This window comes from Monodelphis domestica, chromosome 2, assembly GCF_027887165.1.
Source record: "Monodelphis domestica isolate mMonDom1 chromosome 2, mMonDom1.pri, whole genome shotgun sequence".
Taxonomy (NCBI): Eukaryota; Metazoa; Chordata; class Mammalia; order Didelphimorphia; family Didelphidae; genus Monodelphis; species Monodelphis domestica.
The window spans coordinates 111413212-111431095 of NC_077228.1; the positions used below are offsets into that span (position 1 = coordinate 111413212).

The window sequence follows — 17884 nt, forward strand, 5'->3', positions numbered from 1 at the left end:
GGTCACAGTCTAAAGGTACAGCTTCTGTGTCACAATTTCCATGTCATAGTATCATAGGTTTAGAGCTAGAAGAGATTATCAGGTCCAACTCCTTCATTATGCAAATGAACAGACTGAGACTTGCCCAGACCCCATAGCTTAGTTAAATGGCTGAAGCAGGATTTGGACTCAGCTCTTTCTACAAGTCTAATGCATTATCCACTCTACCATGTTGCCTCATTGTGTCAGAAACTGTGATTCTGGGCAGATGCCATTCTCAAGATGAGATAGTACATTGGAAAGATTGCAGATTAGTTGTGTTTCAGACTGAAGAATCAGAAGGGGGCATGGAGGCAGTAGGTACAAAGAACATTTGCCACTCCCTCAAACAATAGACACCCTCCCACCCCATTTGCCAACAATGGTCTTTCTCTGGTCGTTTTTTCCACAGCACCCAGACGTCTATGAACGGGCAGTGCTCCGGAAGCCTCAGCAGAAAGCATTTGGAGTGACAGTGGATCTGTGGAGCATTGGGGTGACCCTGTATCACGCAGCCACAGGCAGCCTTCCCTTTGTTCCCTTTGGTGGACCTCGACGCAACAAGGAGATAATGTATGCTAGGGATCAGGGAGGCAAGGAAAGACTGGCAGCAGTGTGCCCTGGTAGAGGTGGGAAGGGCTCATAGACCTAGAATCAAAAAGCCAAAGAGTCCAGCTCCTTCATTTTACAGATGAGGAGATTGAGACTAAGTGAAGTGAAATGATTTGCCTAGGTCACATAGATAACAAATGGCGGTGGGCTTTGAACCTGGGTCCTTATAGAGTCGGAGGCTTTTCCAGCACAGAAGCTGGTTCTTATCTCTTCTTCCCCAGTGTATCCTCCCCAGCCCTTTCCCATAACTGGTAGTCCAACAAGAAACAGTAATATTGTCTCCCCTTCCTCACCACCTCTCTCCTCTGTCTAGCCCTTCTAACCCTGTCTCTTTTCTGCTGAGGAATTCCCAAGTATGTGCCCCAGACCTCTCTATAGCAGCCACTCTGCTAGGTATCTTATTGAGTATCTACAGCAGAATTCAACCAGCATTCTCAAAGGCCTGGACACCATATTGGCATTGGGGATTCAAAGGATGTGGTCAAAGTTGCAGTCCTTGGCCTCAAGCAGAAGACTGCAAATTATAAGGAAAAGAAGGAGACGACCCTTCCTGCAGGGAGCTTTTAGCCCTTTGTTTTGGGGCCATTGTAAAATCATTAGAACAATTTAAACCATTCAGGACTAAAATTAGATGGACCCAACTGTCAGGGCTGGAATGGCCAGAGACTGAGTCCTTGGGACTGAGGGAAAAGGCAAGGACATTGTAAATAGGGACAATATTAGGAAGCAGAGACAAAGACAGGGTGTGGTGATGGTTGAGAGAGACTGTGGATAACTGTGGGAGCTTGCAGAAGAGATCAGAAAGGTGAAGTAGAGGCAGAGTAGGATACTCAGCTGAGGGGCCAGGACTTGTTTGCCAGCTGTTTGCCAGCCCTACTGAGTTGCTATGTGACTTTAGGCAAATATCTCAACTTCCCAATCCCTTGATTAATAAGCATGAATTAAACTACTTTTATGTTCTAGACACTATGCTTAGGTAGGCTGAAGATACAAAAACAAAACTGTAACAATACCTGGCCTCTTGGAGTTTCCATTCCTATTTTTTGCCAACTAGGTTGCACAATGGTTAGAGCACTGGGCCAGGAATTGGGAAGACCCAACTACAGTCTGGCCTCAGATACTTAATAGCTTTGTGACCCTGGGTAAGGTGCTTAGCCTATATGTGCCTCCATTATCTCATTTATAAAATGTGATAATACTAGCATCCAACTCTTGGACTATTGTAGGGATAAAATGAAATATTTTATCTACCTCTCTCTCTCTTTCTCTCTCTCTCTTTCTATCCATCTGATGATCCATCTACTCCCTCTTTCCCTTTCTCCCAGTCATCTTCTTCCTTCCTTCCTTCCTTCCTTCCTTCCTTCCTTCCTTCCTTCCTTCCTTCCTTCCTTCCTTCCTTCCTTCCTTCCTTCCTTCCTTCCTTCCTTCCTTCCTTCCTTCCTTCCTTCCTTCCTTCCTTCCTTCCTTCCTTCCTTCCTTTCTTTCTTTCTTTCTTTCTTTCTTTCTTTCTTTCTTTCTTTCTTTCTTTCTTTCTTTCTTTCTTTCTTTCTTTCTTTCTTTCTTTCTTTCTTTCTTTCTTTCTTTCTTTCTTTCTTTCTTTCTTTCTTTCTTTCTTTCTTTCTTTCTTTCTTTCTTTCTCTCTCTCTCTTTCTTTCTTTCCATTCATCCCTCTATCTAGCCCTCTATCCATCTCTCTATCCATATATCTCTCCATCTATCTATCTATCTATCTATCTATCTATCTGTCTGTCTGTCTGTCTGTCTGTAGTAGTAGTTTCTCTAGCTCACATTCTCCCTATGTATATCTTCTGTATTCTTCAATAGCACAAAAACTTGGATGTTTCTCCTGATCACAGGTTCCCCTTCTTTCCAGGTTCAGGATCACCACAGAGAAACCAACTGGGGCCATTGCAGGCACCCAAAAACGAGAAAATGGACCCCTAGAGTGGAGTTACAAGTTGCCTATCACATGCAGGCTGTCCCTGTAAGTAGTGATCCTGGGGCTAAGGAAGGCTGAGCCCTGGGTCCGACCTATGCATTCCAGCTGGAACCTAAGACTTCTGCATCCTGGTTTTGGTTCTAGTCCTGACTGGGACATGATAGACTTTATAAGCTCAGCCAAATCCCATAACTTCTCATTTCCTCAGCCAGTTCAATCCAACCTCTCAAGGTCAGCTCTATGCTATAATAGAAATAGTTTTGGCCATGGACTCAGGAGAAACCTAGATTGAAATTTCCAGCTCGTGGCTTCACACTTGTAGCTGTTTGATGTTGGGTAAATCACTTATTCCCTCTGAGTTTGTTTCCACATCTGTAAAATGGGAATGTTAATACTTGTACCACTTACCTCACAGGGCTTTGTGAATCAGCAAACATTTATTAAGTGCCTACTCTGTGCCAGACACTGTATTAACAAAGGCTCAGGGGATACAAGATTTTAAGAGTTTAACAGAAGAAAAGCAATTGCTTGATCACATGGGTTGATGGGGACTCTATATGTAGATGTAGATGTAGACTCTAAACAATCATCCTCTTGTAAATACTAATAATATGGAAATAGGTCTTGATCAATGACACATGTAAAACCTAGTGGAATTGCACATCAGCTATAAAAGGGGGTGGAGGGAGGGGAAGGAAAGAACATGAGTCTTGTAACCATGGAAAAATATTTGAAATAATTTAATTAAATAAAAACTTAAAAAAAAGATTTTAAGGGGAAAAAGCAAAGAGACAAAGGCTCCTGTTATAATGGTGATATTAACATTAAAAAAAAAAAAACCCAAACCTTTACCTTCTGTCTTAGAATTTATACTAAATTTTGGTTTCCAAGGCAAAGAATGGTAAGGGCTACACAGTGGGGTTAAGGGACTTGCCCAGGGTCACACAGTTAAGATGTATCTGAGGCCAGATTTGAGCCCAGGATATCCTATCTCCAGACCTAATATTAACATTTACAAAGCATTTGTCATGTGCCAGGCACTAGGCTAAGTGCTTTACAAATATTTAATTTGATCCTCACAACAACCCTGGAAAGAAGGTGCTGTTATCATCTCCATTTTACAGATGAGGAAACTGAGGCAAATAGCTATTAAATGACTTGTCTAGAGTCACACAGTTACTAGATCAGGTTGGATTTGAGCTCAGTTTTTCCTGACTCCAGGCCTGGTGTCCTATTCATTATATCACCGAACTTTCCCTTTCAAGAAGTTTAGACACAAATGGCAGAAGAGATACAAGAAGAAAGGCCCAAAGCATTCCCTGCCCTCAAGGGGCTCATAATCTAATGAGAGAGATTATGTATAACATAACTGGGTATATAGACGATATACACAGAGTAAATGGAAGTTGATCTCCGCAGGGAAGGCACTGGAAAGGATTGTAGTAGTGGTTGGGGGTGGAAGGTGGGGGGAGGAATAAAAAGGGGCCAGGAAAGGCCTCCTGCCAAAGTAGGGGGTAAACAGAGTCACATGGCAATCCAGGGAAGCCAGCAGGCCAAAAACTCTTGGTAATACACTTTCCATCTTGCATGGCTGATAGTGAACAGAGCTAAGATGGAGCAGGCTGGGAGGTTGGCCACTGACAGTTCATGTCTCCGACTGGGGCAGGGGGCTGCAGGCCCAGCTGGTACCTATCTTGGCCAGTATCCTGGAGGTGGACCAAGAGAAGTGCTGGGGCTTCGACCAGTTCTTTGCTGAGACCAGCGACATCCTTCAACGGATTGTGGTCCATGTGTTTTCTCTGCCTCAAGCTGTCCTGCACCATGTCTACGTTCATGCCCACAACACGTAAGTAAGGGCATGCCTCCTGTGCAGAAGAGGATGGGAAGGATCTCTCCTTCTCTTCTGTCGATAAGGGAGAGACCCATCTCTCTCACTGGAGAGAGGGATGGTGGGAGAGAGGAGGAATGAGATGGCTCAGCGCCGGAGGAAGGTTAAGAGAAGTTTGGGGCTTGAAAGGGAATGTATTCTTTTTGGGAAGGAGAGGAAGGCTAATTATAACCTACATCTCCTGTATTTTTAAGTAAAACATCTATTTCCTCTTCCTTCTCACCCTTCGGAAAGGATAAAGAAAAAGAAAATCCTTGTAACAAATATGTACAGTCAAACAAAAACAATGCACACATTGGTCATATCCAAAAGGGAGTATTTTATTCTGAATTTTGAATTGATTCCCTCCCTGTCAAGGTGGAGCTAGCAAGCTTCATGTTTCTAGACCTCCAGAAGAGTAGTTAGTCATTGCTTTGATCCAAGTTCCAAGGCAGAAGAGCGGTGAGGGGTTAAGTGATTTGTCCAGGGTCACACAGCTAGGAAGTGTCTGAAGCCAGGTTTCAACCCAAGTCCTCCTGACTCCAGGTCTGGTACTCTATCCATTGAGCCACCAAAGTGCCCTCATTGATTACAGTTCTGAAGTCTCAAAGTTGTTTGTTTTTACAGTATTCTTATATAAATTGTTCTCCTGGTTCCCCCGAGTTGGGTTTCAGAATTCTAAGCATATTAGGCTTTAAAGCTAGAAAAAGACTTAAGAGATTGTGTAATTGCAGATAAGGAAATTAAAACCTAGATAAATGATCATCATTGCACAAGTAATAAATATAACACCCAGGGTGATATACCACACTTTAGATCTTGTATTCTTTCCCTCTCTTCCTCTCCCTTCTCCTTCCTCTCTTTCTCTGTCTCTCTGTATCTCTGTCTCTCTCTGTCTCTCTCCCCTTCTTCATCCCTCTCTCCCTCCCCTCCTCTCTGACTATTTGCTGTCTATGTCTGTCTCCTTCCCTCTCCCTCTTTCTTCCCTCCCTCCCCCACCTTTCTCCCTCTCTTCTCTCCTCCTCTGCCCCCTCTCTCTTTCCTGTTCCTCTGCCTCCAATCAGTATGTAACCAAAGGCCAACCTCTTTGCCCCTCTGGTCTTTCGTTTGTCTCCTTCTCAAAGGCAGAACTATGGCTGTTGTTCCCTGTAGAGGACATTAGTGCTGAAAACTCAGGAAATATGGCGGGTTTGGGGATCTTTTACCCTCCTCGTTCTCCTTTCTTCAGCTATGCTTTTAGAGATGTAGCAAAGAACACTGGATTTGGAGGCCTGGGTTCAAGACATTTATTCTGGGGTTCTACCACCTCCTGGCTGTGTGACTGTTCATAAATCATTTAACTTCTCTGAGCTTCTGATTCGTCTTTTTTGTATTTTGGGTTTTTTTAACCCCTTACTTTCTGCCTTAGTAATAACTCTAAGACTGAAAGGCAAGGGCTGGACAAACAGGGGTTTGAACCCAGGCCCTCCCAACTCCAGACCTGGTGTTCTAGTCACTGTGCCACCCAGATGCCCTGACCCCTCCTCCTGTCTTACCTGCCTCATTGGGCTTGTATAAGGAGGGTGCTGTGGAAACCCCAAGGCTCTAAATGGTGCCATGTCCCTCCTGTGTCTAGGATAGGGATATTCTTGGAGGCTGTGTATAAGCAGACCAGCGTGGAGCCCAGCCACCAAGAATATCTCTTTGAGGGTCACCCCTGCCTCCTGGAGCCCAGCCTCCCTGCCCAATTCCTTGCCCAGACAACTGAGGACAGCCCTTTGACCCTGCTCAATGAGGATAGCGACAACCCCACCGGGCTGGCGTTCAGAAACCGTGAGTAGCCTCTGGCTGTAGGGAAGATGGAGGCGTGCCATTGGCTCCTCACACCTTTCTCACAGAGAGGGCCGGCGAGGAAGCTGGAAGGCGAGGCGTGGGCTAGCTCTTTCCCCGGGGTGAGTCTGCAGGAGGCAGGGGGATAATCCTGACTCTGCCTTGGTTCAGCAACCCCTGCCTTGACCCTTTTAAGGGGTGCCGGGAGGCTACGGGTGATTGTCACAGCTCAGCTGGCCTTCTGGGGTGCGCCGACCTCTCCCCGGCTTCTTCCCAGAAGCCTAGTGGCCAAGCCTCAGACAAGGACACCCGCGAGAATAGTGAACATTTCTATCGTCTCTGAGGCTGGCGTGGGGCTTTTTTCCCCTCCATCAATGAGAGGTGTGCACTTCTCCAGAATGGCCACGAGAGGGCACTATCAGAACGCAAATGGAAGACAAGATTCCTTTGAATTGAAGAAAGGCTACCTGGGGGGTAGTGGTCAGAGGGCAGAGAAGATGCAGGGCACTTAGATGAATGACCCATTAGAGGGGCTAGGGAAGGTAGACTAGGGGACAGGGGCAAGTGCCTGTGTGTGTGTGTGTGTGTGTGTGTGTGTGTGTGTGTGCGTGTGTGTGTGTGCCTATGTGTGTGTGCCTATGTGTGTCTATGCTTATATGTCTGCATGTCCTGTGTCTGTATATCTGTGCCTCTGTGTGTCTGCCTGTCTGTGTATTTCTGTGGGTCTGTATCTATGTTTGCATGTCTGTATGCCTGTTTGTGCCTCTGTGTGTCTATATGTCTGGGTGTGTGTCTGTGTCTATATGTCTGTATATCTGTATGTGTGTGTGTTTGTGTGTATCTGTGTTTGTGTGCATATCTATGTGTAAGTTTCTGTGTGTCTGTGTATTTGTGTATGTCTGTGTGTGTGTGTGTGTGTGTGTGTGTGTGAGAGAGAGAGAGAGAGAGAGAGAGAGAGAGAGAGAGAGAGAGAGAGAGAAAGAGAGAGAAGTTGATGGAAAAGTGAATTGGAGTTGAAGATAAAAAGAAAGGTAAGAAGGTGGGGTTTCTCAGTGGCTATAACCAGGACCTTAAAATGTAATCTGCATTCCCAGCATCCCTGGACGTCCCCAAATTTGTGCCCAAGGTGGACCTGCAAGCTGATTACAACACAGCCAAGGTGAGGGACAAGGGGTGCTCGGTGGTCTGAGTGGGGGAGGGGGCCTCCCGGAAAGGTGGGGGGGGGAAGGGTGGGCCCTGAGCCCACCTGTCTGTGTCACAGGGTGTGCTGAGCATGGGGCACCAAGTGCTGAGGATCTCCCGGGCACTGCAGGACGGTCAGGAAATGATGCTTCGGGGGCTACACTGGGTGGTGTAGGTACCTTGGGGTGGGGCTGAGTTGGGGCAGGGGAGAAGGGGCCAGATGGGACAGGGGCCCATCATCTTAGTTGAGTAGGAATGACAGAATAAGACCACCATCCCCTTCCCCTTCCTCTGGGTGCTCACCCCAGACCCTCCCAAATTGAAAAGCTCTTTACCTTATTACTGGAGTTTTTATTCCCCCGACCCCACCCTCCCTTCTTGTCCCCTTATGGCCCCTCTCTGAGATCCCTAGCCTCACCTGGATACCCTCACTCAAACCCAAACCATCCCCTAGAGATGCCTTATAGAACCAGGTGGCTTCCTAGTCCCTGAAACCTTGAGGCCCTGAGCTCAGAGTGCTGGCCCATGGAGGAGGCTCTCACCTCCATTGGTGTGGTGGGATGGGGCTTGGATCTTATACAGGGAGGTGCTCAAGGCCACATGTGGCCGGACCCTGGAGACCACCGGGACAGCCCTCTTGTTCCTGAGCCCCAGTCTGGGCACTGATGGGTAAGTGTCAGCACTATGAAGGCAAGGAAAATCCCTTTGAAAACCACATCATAAGAGGACAAAGATGTGATTTAGTGAACTGAGAGTCGAGCCGGGAGTCAGGAAGTCCTGGGTTCAAATGTGACCTCAGACACTTCCTAGCTGGGTAACCCTGGACAAGTCGCTTAACCCCCATGGCCTAGCCCTTACCAATCTTCTGCCTTGGAGCCAATACATAGTGTCTAAGTTGGAAAGTAAGGGTTAAAAAAAAAAAGAAAAGAAAACCCCATCCTGATGTCTTTGGTTCTCCATGACTCTTTCCTGCGTCCATGCCCTTAGTCTCCCCAGCAGCCCTTTAGGGTTTGACTATTTCCTTGCTGCTTTAGGAATAGGGCGTAAACCCTGGTGGCAATGTCTGGAAAGTCTGGCTTCCTTTTCAATCCAACACCCTTTTGATGAGTGAGCCCTGCGGTCCTGGGGAAAGCTGTAGGTGGGGCTCCTCACCCTTCCTGGCCTGATTCCCGATTCCCAGCTCTGGCTACCTCACTGTTGTATCACAAGAAAAGTCTTCTGTCCACAGGAAGTGTGAACTTAGCGAGTGGCATTGCTCAGGCTTCACTAAGGCAGGGCAGGGATTGATGGGGGGATGTCTGTCTGGGAGCCACACCACACCACACACACACACACACACACACACACACACATGAGTAAAATGGAGTAGTGGAAAGATGGATGGGCCTGAATTTAGAGGATACAAGGATACAGATTCCAGACTTATCGCTGATGCTTGTGTGACCTTGGATAAGTCACCTCAAGCTTCAGGCTCATCTGTAGAATGCAAGATAGGAACTAAATGACTCAAAATCCATTCCAGCTCTGGATCCAAGATCCTGTTGTCTTAGGATGGTCTCCAGTTTCCTTCTTCCTCTGGGGTCTTCTGACTAGTCTAAGAGACCCTTTCCCCCTCTTCCCTTCTTGATACTCCCATCCATGGTCTCTTAACCCTAAGGCTTTTGCTTAAATCTCACCAAGCAGGAGAATCCTGGGAGATCTCTATTTGGGGATTCTGCAAATACCTCCCCGCTATCTCATTCCCCCAATGCATTATCCCCCCCCCCTTAAACCTTTACCTTATCTCTGAATTAATTCTAAGACAGAATTGCCACAAGGGCTAGGCAGTGGGGGTTATGACTTGCCCAGGGTTAGACAACTAAGAAGGTTAGATTTAAACCCAAGACCTCCCAGCTTCAGGCTTGGCACCAATGTATTACATTTTTTACACCCTTACCTTGTATCTTAGAATCAATATTGTATATTGGTTCTTTTTTTTAAAACCTGTACCTTCTGCCTTAGAATCCTTACTGTATATTGGTTCCAGGGTAGAAGAGTGGTATGGGCTAGGCAATGAGGGTTAAGTGACTTGCCCAAGGTCACACAGCTAGGTCAAGTCTGAGTCCAAAATTGAACCTAAGACCTCCCATCTCTAAAATCCACTGAGCCACCCAGCTGCCCCCAGAACATTATATTTTGTCAGGGTTCACCTTTAGGCTTTAGCCTCTCTGCTAGGCTGGACCCCCAGTCTCCTCCAGACTGTCAGCAGCCCCAGCCTTTCCCATCAGTGAGAGACATGTGGACAGCCTGGCATGTTTAGGGATCCCCACTCTTCCCCTTACCCCCAGGGAGGAGTAGGGAGTTTCCGTTGTATAGGGGATGACTCACTGCTGCCCAACATCCCTCTCTTCTGGGACTTAATGTGGGGGGTAAAAGAAGAAAAGGAAGCCCTGGAAGAAATGAGGTCAGTGCTTCTGGGAGGCCTAGACTCCAGAGCCACCCTATTCTCAGGATCATTTAAACCATCCACCAGAAAATCAGTTTTTGTGAGGCAAATGGGATCAAGGCTTTAAGTTTTCTATCTGGTTTATACTGCTAATTTTCTGTGTGACCTGAACAAATTATTCATCCTCTCTGGTTAATAACTGCTCTAGTTTAAAATACTCTGAGTTTCCTCACCTGCATAATAAAAGCATTGGCTACTCAAGCTGCAAAGTCCCCTCCAATGCATTGCATGACTCCATTCCCTTATGAAGGTATTCAGGCCTTTGTGCTTTCCTTCCCACTTCTGAAATCACCAGCTTTGCCAGTGAGGAAATTTGAGAGTATTTAATGAGCTGGCTTTGAATTTTGGGAAAAGCCAATGCCCTAAGACATACAGGTGATGAACAAAGGCTTTTCTGTGCTTTGATATTTCAGGCTGTTTCCCCTTCTCTCCTTCCCTCCAGCCCTTTCAAGTCAAACTGACTGGTATTGATTAAGCACCTACTATGTGCCAGGAAGAGTTCGAAGTGCTGATGATTTAATTTTAAAAGGCAAAAAACAGCCTCTGCTTTCAAGAAACTCATGGTCTAATGAGGGAGATCACAGGCAAATCCCTGTGCACAGACAGGATGAATTGGAGCTAATCAAAAGAGGGAAGCACTAGAATAAAGGAGGATCTGAAAGGGCTTTCTGTGGTAGGTGGGATTAAGCTAAGACTTGAAGAAAGTTAGGAGATGGAGATAAAGAGGGAGGGAGGGCATTCTGATGGCAGCCAGTAAAAATACCAGGAGTCAAGAGATGGAGTGTCCTATGTCCTATGGAGGAACAGTCAGGAAGTCAGTTGTACCCGATTAAAGAGTCTAGAAGATTGGGAAGGTTGGAAGGATCCAGATTATGAGAGACTAAACAGAGGACTTTTATGTTTGATCTCATAGGCCACAGGGAGGTCCCCTTTTTAGTTCTTGTAAGATTAAAAATAATATTCAATAACTCCAAGTATTATATTTTATAAATTTTATTAATAATCACTTGAAGTAAAAGAAATGAAAGGAACAAAAGTAAAAACTAAGTAAAGAAAAGCTTTTCCAGTCACCATCAGGGGAAAAGAGAGCAAGGGGCGGAGCTACACAAAACTTATATCCTCCCTATGTTAGCACATAAATGTGAGAAGGAACATGGGAAGCTGGGACTTAGAGTTCTAGGGAGCAAATCCTAATTATACACTCTCCTCTCATCTTTTTGCTGATCACCTTCCTCTTCTGTCAATGCTTCTACCCCTTCTAGAACCCCATTTTGGACCCTCCCTTGCTTCCTGAGCCATAATTGCTACATCTTTTTCTACCTATTATGGCTTGACAGCTTGTTGAGCTATCTATCATTAAGTTGCTTGGGAGTGAGAGAGACTAATAGTAGTCCCTGTAGATTTCTAGCCTTGCATTAAATAGCTCTTCTTTTTATAGCTCTTAAAAAACAAGCAAGCAACCACATCTTACCTTCTGTGGTAGAAAGAATAGTAAGTATCAGTTTCAAGGTAGAAGAACCATAAGGGTTAGGCAGTTGTGGTTAAGTGACTTGCCCAGGGTCACACAACTAGGAAGTATCTGAAATCAGATTTGAACTATCTACTTCACTACCTAACTGCCTTGCTATAGAACTTTTGTAAACCTGAAAGCTCTTTCTTCCTAACACACTTGTGAGGTAGGTGGCATAATGATTGCCAATCCCAATTCACGGATGATAAAACTGAGGCTAAAAGGTTAAAGGGCATGTTCCTGATCACACAGCTAGTGAGGCTTTTAAGTATTCTTCCCACTTGGTGAGTTGCCTCTTAGGACTGAGTGGAGAGGAGAAGGCAAAAAGAGAGGGAAGGTTAGGATGCTGTTGGTGGAGTTACTTTCCTGTGCTCCATGTCCTCAGCTAGGTTAGCCAATCATAGCTTGTAAAAGGAACAAATGATTGTATCTTATCTGTGGCTCGTCTCTATTACCTGCATATTAGAACCTATAATTTCATCAAGTGAATGAACAAGGTTGAAGGAATTTAGGTAATCTAGAATTCTTGATCAAGACTCCCTCAACAGGAATATCTAAACTCTGTTCCCTACTCCAGAACACCAGTCCCATGATCTAGCCAGTTGTAGATGGGTATAACTTTCATACCCATGTGGCCCAGAGGGAAAGATTTTAAGATACACCTTTCTTGTCCCCAGGTTTGCTTCCATGACTGGGGAGTCAGAGGTGCCAGAGCTGAAGGAAGCAGGAGAGCTGAGATCTAAGCTGCAAACTGTGAGTGCAACTGGACTGTGGTATGGGAGAGAGGGGCAAACTCTTGACTTGGAATGATTTTGGGAAGTCCATTTATCCATGCCTCTGCCTCCAGGTGGGCATCTCTGGTGAGCTTTTGCTCTTTTAAGTGACACAAACGCTTTTTTTCTGCTCCCCAGATTAATGAGGTCCTTTCCAGATGTTCCCAAAATATTGTGGAGACCCAAACTAGTCTAATCAGCTTGTCCTCTGAGCTGGTAAAGACCTGGGATCAGGTACATGAAGACAGAAGGTCTGTGGGATTTTCCTTTTTTGAGGGGTGGGTTGGGAGGAGTCATAACTCATAGATTTATAGATCTGTAGTTGAAAGGGTCTTTAGACATTATTTGATTCAACACTCCCATTTTACAGATGAGGAAATTGAGACTTAGAGAGGCTAAGTGGTTTATCCAAAGTCACCCAGGCAATAAGTGTCAGGATCAGGATCTGAATTCAGGTTCTCTGACCCCAAGTTCAATACATTGTGAAAATCTGGGAACCTCAAAGGCCTTTTAAAGCTCATTTTCTTTGCCTTTCTTATGTGATCTCTTTGTCCTACTAGCCTAAGTAGTATATTAAATATTTAGGGAGATGTACATTGGGATGGGGGAACTAGAGAATATGAGTAACAAGAAGAAGCCAGAATAAGTCAAGCTTTAGTAGGGAATGGGAGAAGGGAGGAAAGAGTGTAAGACTATATATAGCAAGAAATAAGGCTAGCTCATATTTAAGATCCCCTTTCCTGGGCAGCAACCTTGCTATTCCTATTCCTCCCAAAAAGAAAGTGCCCCAAAAGAAATCTTTCTAACCAGCTTTTCTCCCTTATCCATAACAAATTTCTCTTTGGCATCAGTACACATGGAGTCCCTCAAGAATTAGAATTCAGGCCTTAGTGAAACCAAAACCCCACCCCATCAATAGTTCCATCCTTGGAATTATAGTCTGGATGGAATTGAAAGGAAGTGGGCCTCAGCTCAGAGGGTGGAGTGAGACCCCTAGAGAATCTTAAAAATAAAAATAGGATATTGTCATAGTCTGAAATGGGAGAAGCCAGATCAATTAAAACAGTTAAATGCCCAGGGCTATTATCAAGGGATATTGATAAAGTCTGCTACTCATCCTGCCTCTAGGAGGCACCTCCCACAAACCATTAAGATATGCAAGACAATCTATCTTTTGTATGAAGATTTGATAGATCAGTGGGTATGCAGGTAGGGTATTTATTTAAATACTTACTATTTTTCATGCATTCTGCTGAGTAGTAAGGATACAAAAGTAGCCAAGACAGTTTCTGCCCTCAAAGGGTTTACATTCTGTTGGGGGGAGACAACTAATCCACAAAGAGGGCCTGGAAAGATGAGGAAACAAATTTTAAAAAGACTTGCTATGAGCACAGTTAGGTAGTTCAGTGGATTGAGAGCCAGACATAGAGATGGGAGGTCCTGGGTTCAAATTTGACCCCAAGATATTTTCTAGCTGTGTGACCTTGGGCAAATCACTTAACCCTCATTGCCTAGCTCTTATTGCTCATCTGCTTTGAAACCAATGCATAGTATAGATTTTAAGATGGAAGAGAAAGGTTTAAAAAAAGATTTGCTACCCTCTTCTCTCCCCCAATTCCATTGCCACTCCTAATATCTCATATACCTCAGTGTCCTAAAGGTTCCTCATTGAGTCTAATAGTCCTAAAGACCTCCTACTCTCTTTAGAGTATCTGACATTTGGAAGAGGGAAGAGGGACCTTTGCTCCATCTTCTCCCCATGGTAGCCTTTATACTTGTGCTGTTTCCAGGAGGGGAGCAGCAAACATTGGGAAAGGCTGGCGTGGGTGCAGCTCTTGGCCACCCCTCAATGATTCCTCCTTGACAAAGTGCCTTGGAAAAGCTGTGATGGGTTGGGGGGATGGGGATGGGGAGGGTGAAGAGTTTCCTCTAGCCCCTTAGGCAGACCACCTCCTTCCTTGGCCACTGTTTCTCCACAATGACTTTCCCCATCCCTGGGGCCTGTGTCTTGACACCTCAGCACCCAGCAGATTCAGTGCTGCCTGGACAAGATGAACCTTATCTACAAGCAATTCAAGAAAGCCAGGATGAGGCCAGGTGAGCAGCTGAGGAATAGATCAAGTGGCCCCTTCACCTGGTTATTTATTGAGGCCTTTTCCATGCCTATTATGTTGGGAGGCTACAAAGAAACATTTGAGGCTCTTGCCTTCATGGAGCTTACAGTCTACTTGGCAAGAGGTCAAGGAGGGAGGTGATCTGACATATCATGGCTTGTTACTCAAGTCACAAAGGACTGTAAATGTAGCTGAGAAACTTTGGAGACCAATGAAAGCTTTGTAGAAGAGGCAGATATTGAATTGGCTCTGAAGGACAGGCAAATGGGTAGAATGTGGATAGGGAAGGAGGGCTTTTGGGGAGGGGTGGCAGCCTGGGCAAGGGCCAGCGAGGTGGGAATGAATGTAGCATGTCCAGAAGACAGCCTTGAGGGACTATACGAGAGCTAATTATTTTTATGAGTAAGTTTGTCTGCCCAACTGGAAGGAAGATAACCCGGGGATGTAGCTCTAACGTTTTAGAGGTAGTTTATTCCCTACTAACTATATTGGGGGAGTGGGAAGGGCAGTGTGGGATAGTGGAGAAAGTTCTAGATTTGGATTTATTTTCAGAAGACTTGGGTTCTAGTCCTAGCTCAGGTACTATATGACCTTAGACAGCTCACTTATCATTCTGGGCCTCAGTTTCCACATTTATAAAATGAGGGAATTGAACTAGTTGGTCCCTTTGAGCTCTGACATTCTGTGGTGGGCTAGGAATGGGTATATTAAAATGTAACCACTATCTCCTAGCAGTTTGGGCAGTAAAAGGTGTCACAGTGGATAGAGTGCCAGGCCTGGTGTCAGGAAGAGTCATCTTCCTGAGTTCAAATCCAGCTTCCGACACTTACTAGCTGTGTAACCTTGGGCCAGTCACTTAAACCTGTTTGTCTCAATGTCCTCATCTGTAAAATGAGCTGGAAAAGGAAACAGCAAATCACTCTAGTGTCTTTTCCAAGAAAACCCCAAATGGGGGACAGCTGGGTGGCTCAGTGGATTGAGAACCAGACCCAGAATTAGGAGATCCTGGGTTCAAATCTGACCTCAGACACTTCCCAACTGTGTGTCCCTGGGCAAGTCACTTAACCCCCATTGCCTAGCCCTTACCACTCTTCTGCCTTAGAGCCAACACTCAGTATTGATTCTAAGATGGAAGGTAAGGGTTTAAAAAAAAAAGAAAAAGAAAACCCCAAACGGGGTTGCCAAGAGTTGAATACAGCTAAAACAATTAAACAACAAATTTCTCAGCTTTTCATTCCTGACTAATTATTCATTCATCCAAAACCCCTTCGGATCCTTGGGCCAAGTTCTTCCCCATGGTGCCTCGCTTGGATAGTAAGGGAGCGTTGCCTTCTACCTTTTACCTTTGTAGAAGTCAAATTCTTAAAATCAGAATTGTTGAATCTCAGATTTGAATAGGATTTTAGAGATTCACTAGCCTAATTGCCACCTAAAGGAAGGAGCTCATTGATGACATTTCCAAAAAATGGTCATCTAATATCTTTTGATGACCTCTGATAACAGGGAACTCACCCCCTCTTGAGATAGCCTATAACACTTTGAAATAGTTCTATTTGTTAGAAAATGTAAGCCCAGGGCTCTTTTTACAACACAGGATTATAGATTAGAATGAGATTTATATATAGAAGGGACTTTTCAAAATTATCTAAGACACCTTCCTCAACTTAAAATTGAGGAGGAGCAGCTAGGTAGCTCAATGGATAGAGTTCCAGGAGTTGGGAGTTGGGAGGTTCTGGGTTCAAATCTGGCATCAGATGCTTCCTAACTGGGTGACCCTGGGCACTTAAGTCACTTAACCCTGACTGCCTAACCCTTGCCCTTCTGTCTTAGAGTTGTTACTAAGACAGAAAATAAGGGTTAAAAAAGTTATTGTTTTCTTTAATTGAGGAAACAGAGGCTGGGGAAAAAAAAAAAAACTAGCCTGAGATCATAAAGGTATTTTTAAAGGTCAAAATTTGAATCCAGTCCAAGCTAGATGTTTTAGTAGATATAATATTTAGACTGAAGTCAGGAAGACCTGAGTTCAAATACTACCACAGATGCTTACTGGTTCTGTGTCCCTGGGCAAGTCACTGGATTTCTCTGGGCCTCAATTTTCTCATCTGTAAAATGAAGGGATTGGACTCAATGACTTATAACAGTGCTTGGAACATGGTAGGCACTTAATAAATGTTTGTTCCCTTTCCCTTCTCTTCTGACTAAATCTGATCCCTCTGACTCCAAATTCAGTCCTTTCTTTTATTCCAAGCCTTCTGGAGATTGTTCACGATTGGAGAACAGGGTCCTGAGAGAATGGGACACAGAACAGTCCAGTGGGATTTGGGGCAGGGACTCCAAAAGACAGATGGTGGGGAAAGCCCAAAGAAAGTCCTATCTACCGCTGAGAATCCTGTTAACCTTTGAAAAGAGTCATATTTTCCTAGAAGGCCAGGAGAGGGCAGAATTTCCTAGGAGAATGACCAAGATGACCCTCCCAATGTCTGCCAAGGAATTCAGGTCAAACCATTGGCTGGGTCAAGTATAATAAAAAACAAACAAACAAACAAATAAATGAATGAATAAATAAAGGTAAACTTTTTCCTTTTTTTTTCCTCAACCCTTACCTTCCATCTTAGATTCAATGTTATGTATTGGCTCCAAGGCAAATGGGAAGGTAAGTGACTTACCCAGAGTCACACAGCTAGGATGTGTCTGTGGCCAGATTTGAGTCCAGGAGTTCCCGTCTCTGGGCCTGGCTCTCAATCCACTGAGCCACCTGACTGGCCCAAGGTTAGCTCTTCTGGGACAGTGTTTGTTTTGGCATCTCTTGGGCCTGTCCCAGTGCCATTGTAAGGGCTTAATAAATGTTGGCTTCAGAACGAAGTGACCATATTATGGTGGACCCTTGAACTAAACCCCCGAGTTCTCTGGTTAAAGGAACACAGCTTGAGGCTTTGGCTCCAGGACTCACAGAACCTTACTTTGACGGGAAATGCCTCTGATTCCCTCTTTTGCTCTCGTTTGCTTAGGGTTGGGCTACAATGAGGAGCAGATCCACAAGCTGGATAAGTGAGTAAAGGGGTTCTGGGTGGGCCAGGAGTCTGGGAGGGCAATGGAGAGCCCATTCCTAGGTGTAGGCGTACCGTCCCTTCCTTGGCCTTTGGCACCCCCTCAAAGAGGTCCCGACCTTGAGGTCCCTCTTCTTAATGCTGAAGGGACTGATGTCTGCAATGGTAGATTGTCGAGGGCTAAGCCACGTGTCTGGGAAGCTCCATTTGCCACCTGGCATTCGATGAGGGGCTTTTTATGGTAATGATATTGGCGGATATATATATTGCCATATAAATATATGGCACTTAGCAATATAAAAAGCACTTTATAGGCATTATCGCATTAGATCCACACAATAACCCTTGGAAGGAAGTAGTCCAAGTGCTATTAACACTATTTTGCAGAGGAGGAAACTGAGGCTGAGAGATGAAGTAACTTAGAAGTTCACCAACTCAGAATTTTAGAACTGGAAAGGTCTAAATAGTGAATTTATTATTTATTTGTAAAACTTACCTTCTGTCTTCAAATTGATACTGTGTATTGGT

At 45.0% G+C, this 17884-nt stretch overlaps 1 protein-coding gene across 6 annotated transcripts in view; it reads left to right on the plus strand.

The window, feature by feature from the left end:
* IKBKE (inhibitor of nuclear factor kappa B kinase subunit epsilon) overlaps window positions 1–17884 on the plus strand; it is a 36142-nt gene that overhangs the window by 12341 nt on the left and 5917 nt on the right. For 5 of the 6 annotated variants that reach the window (XM_056815838.1, XM_056815836.1, XM_056815839.1 and 2 more), the window contains 11 exons: window positions 431–591; window positions 2504–2614; window positions 4236–4415; window positions 6052–6248; window positions 7340–7404; window positions 7507–7598; window positions 8010–8096; window positions 12100–12175; window positions 12334–12446; window positions 14216–14292; window positions 17318–17357. In XM_056815838.1, the coding sequence (XP_056671816.1) occupies window positions 431–591; window positions 2504–2614; window positions 4236–4415; window positions 6052–6248; window positions 7340–7404; window positions 7507–7598; window positions 8010–8096; window positions 12100–12175; window positions 12334–12446; window positions 14216–14292; window positions 17318–17357 (1199 nt within the window). The remainder of the gene's footprint in view (window positions 1–430; window positions 592–2503; window positions 2615–4235; window positions 4416–6051; window positions 6249–7339; window positions 7405–7506; window positions 7599–8009; window positions 8097–12099; window positions 12176–12333; window positions 12447–14215; window positions 14293–17317; window positions 17358–17884) is intronic. The other variant, XM_056815835.1, reaches the window with a different exon arrangement.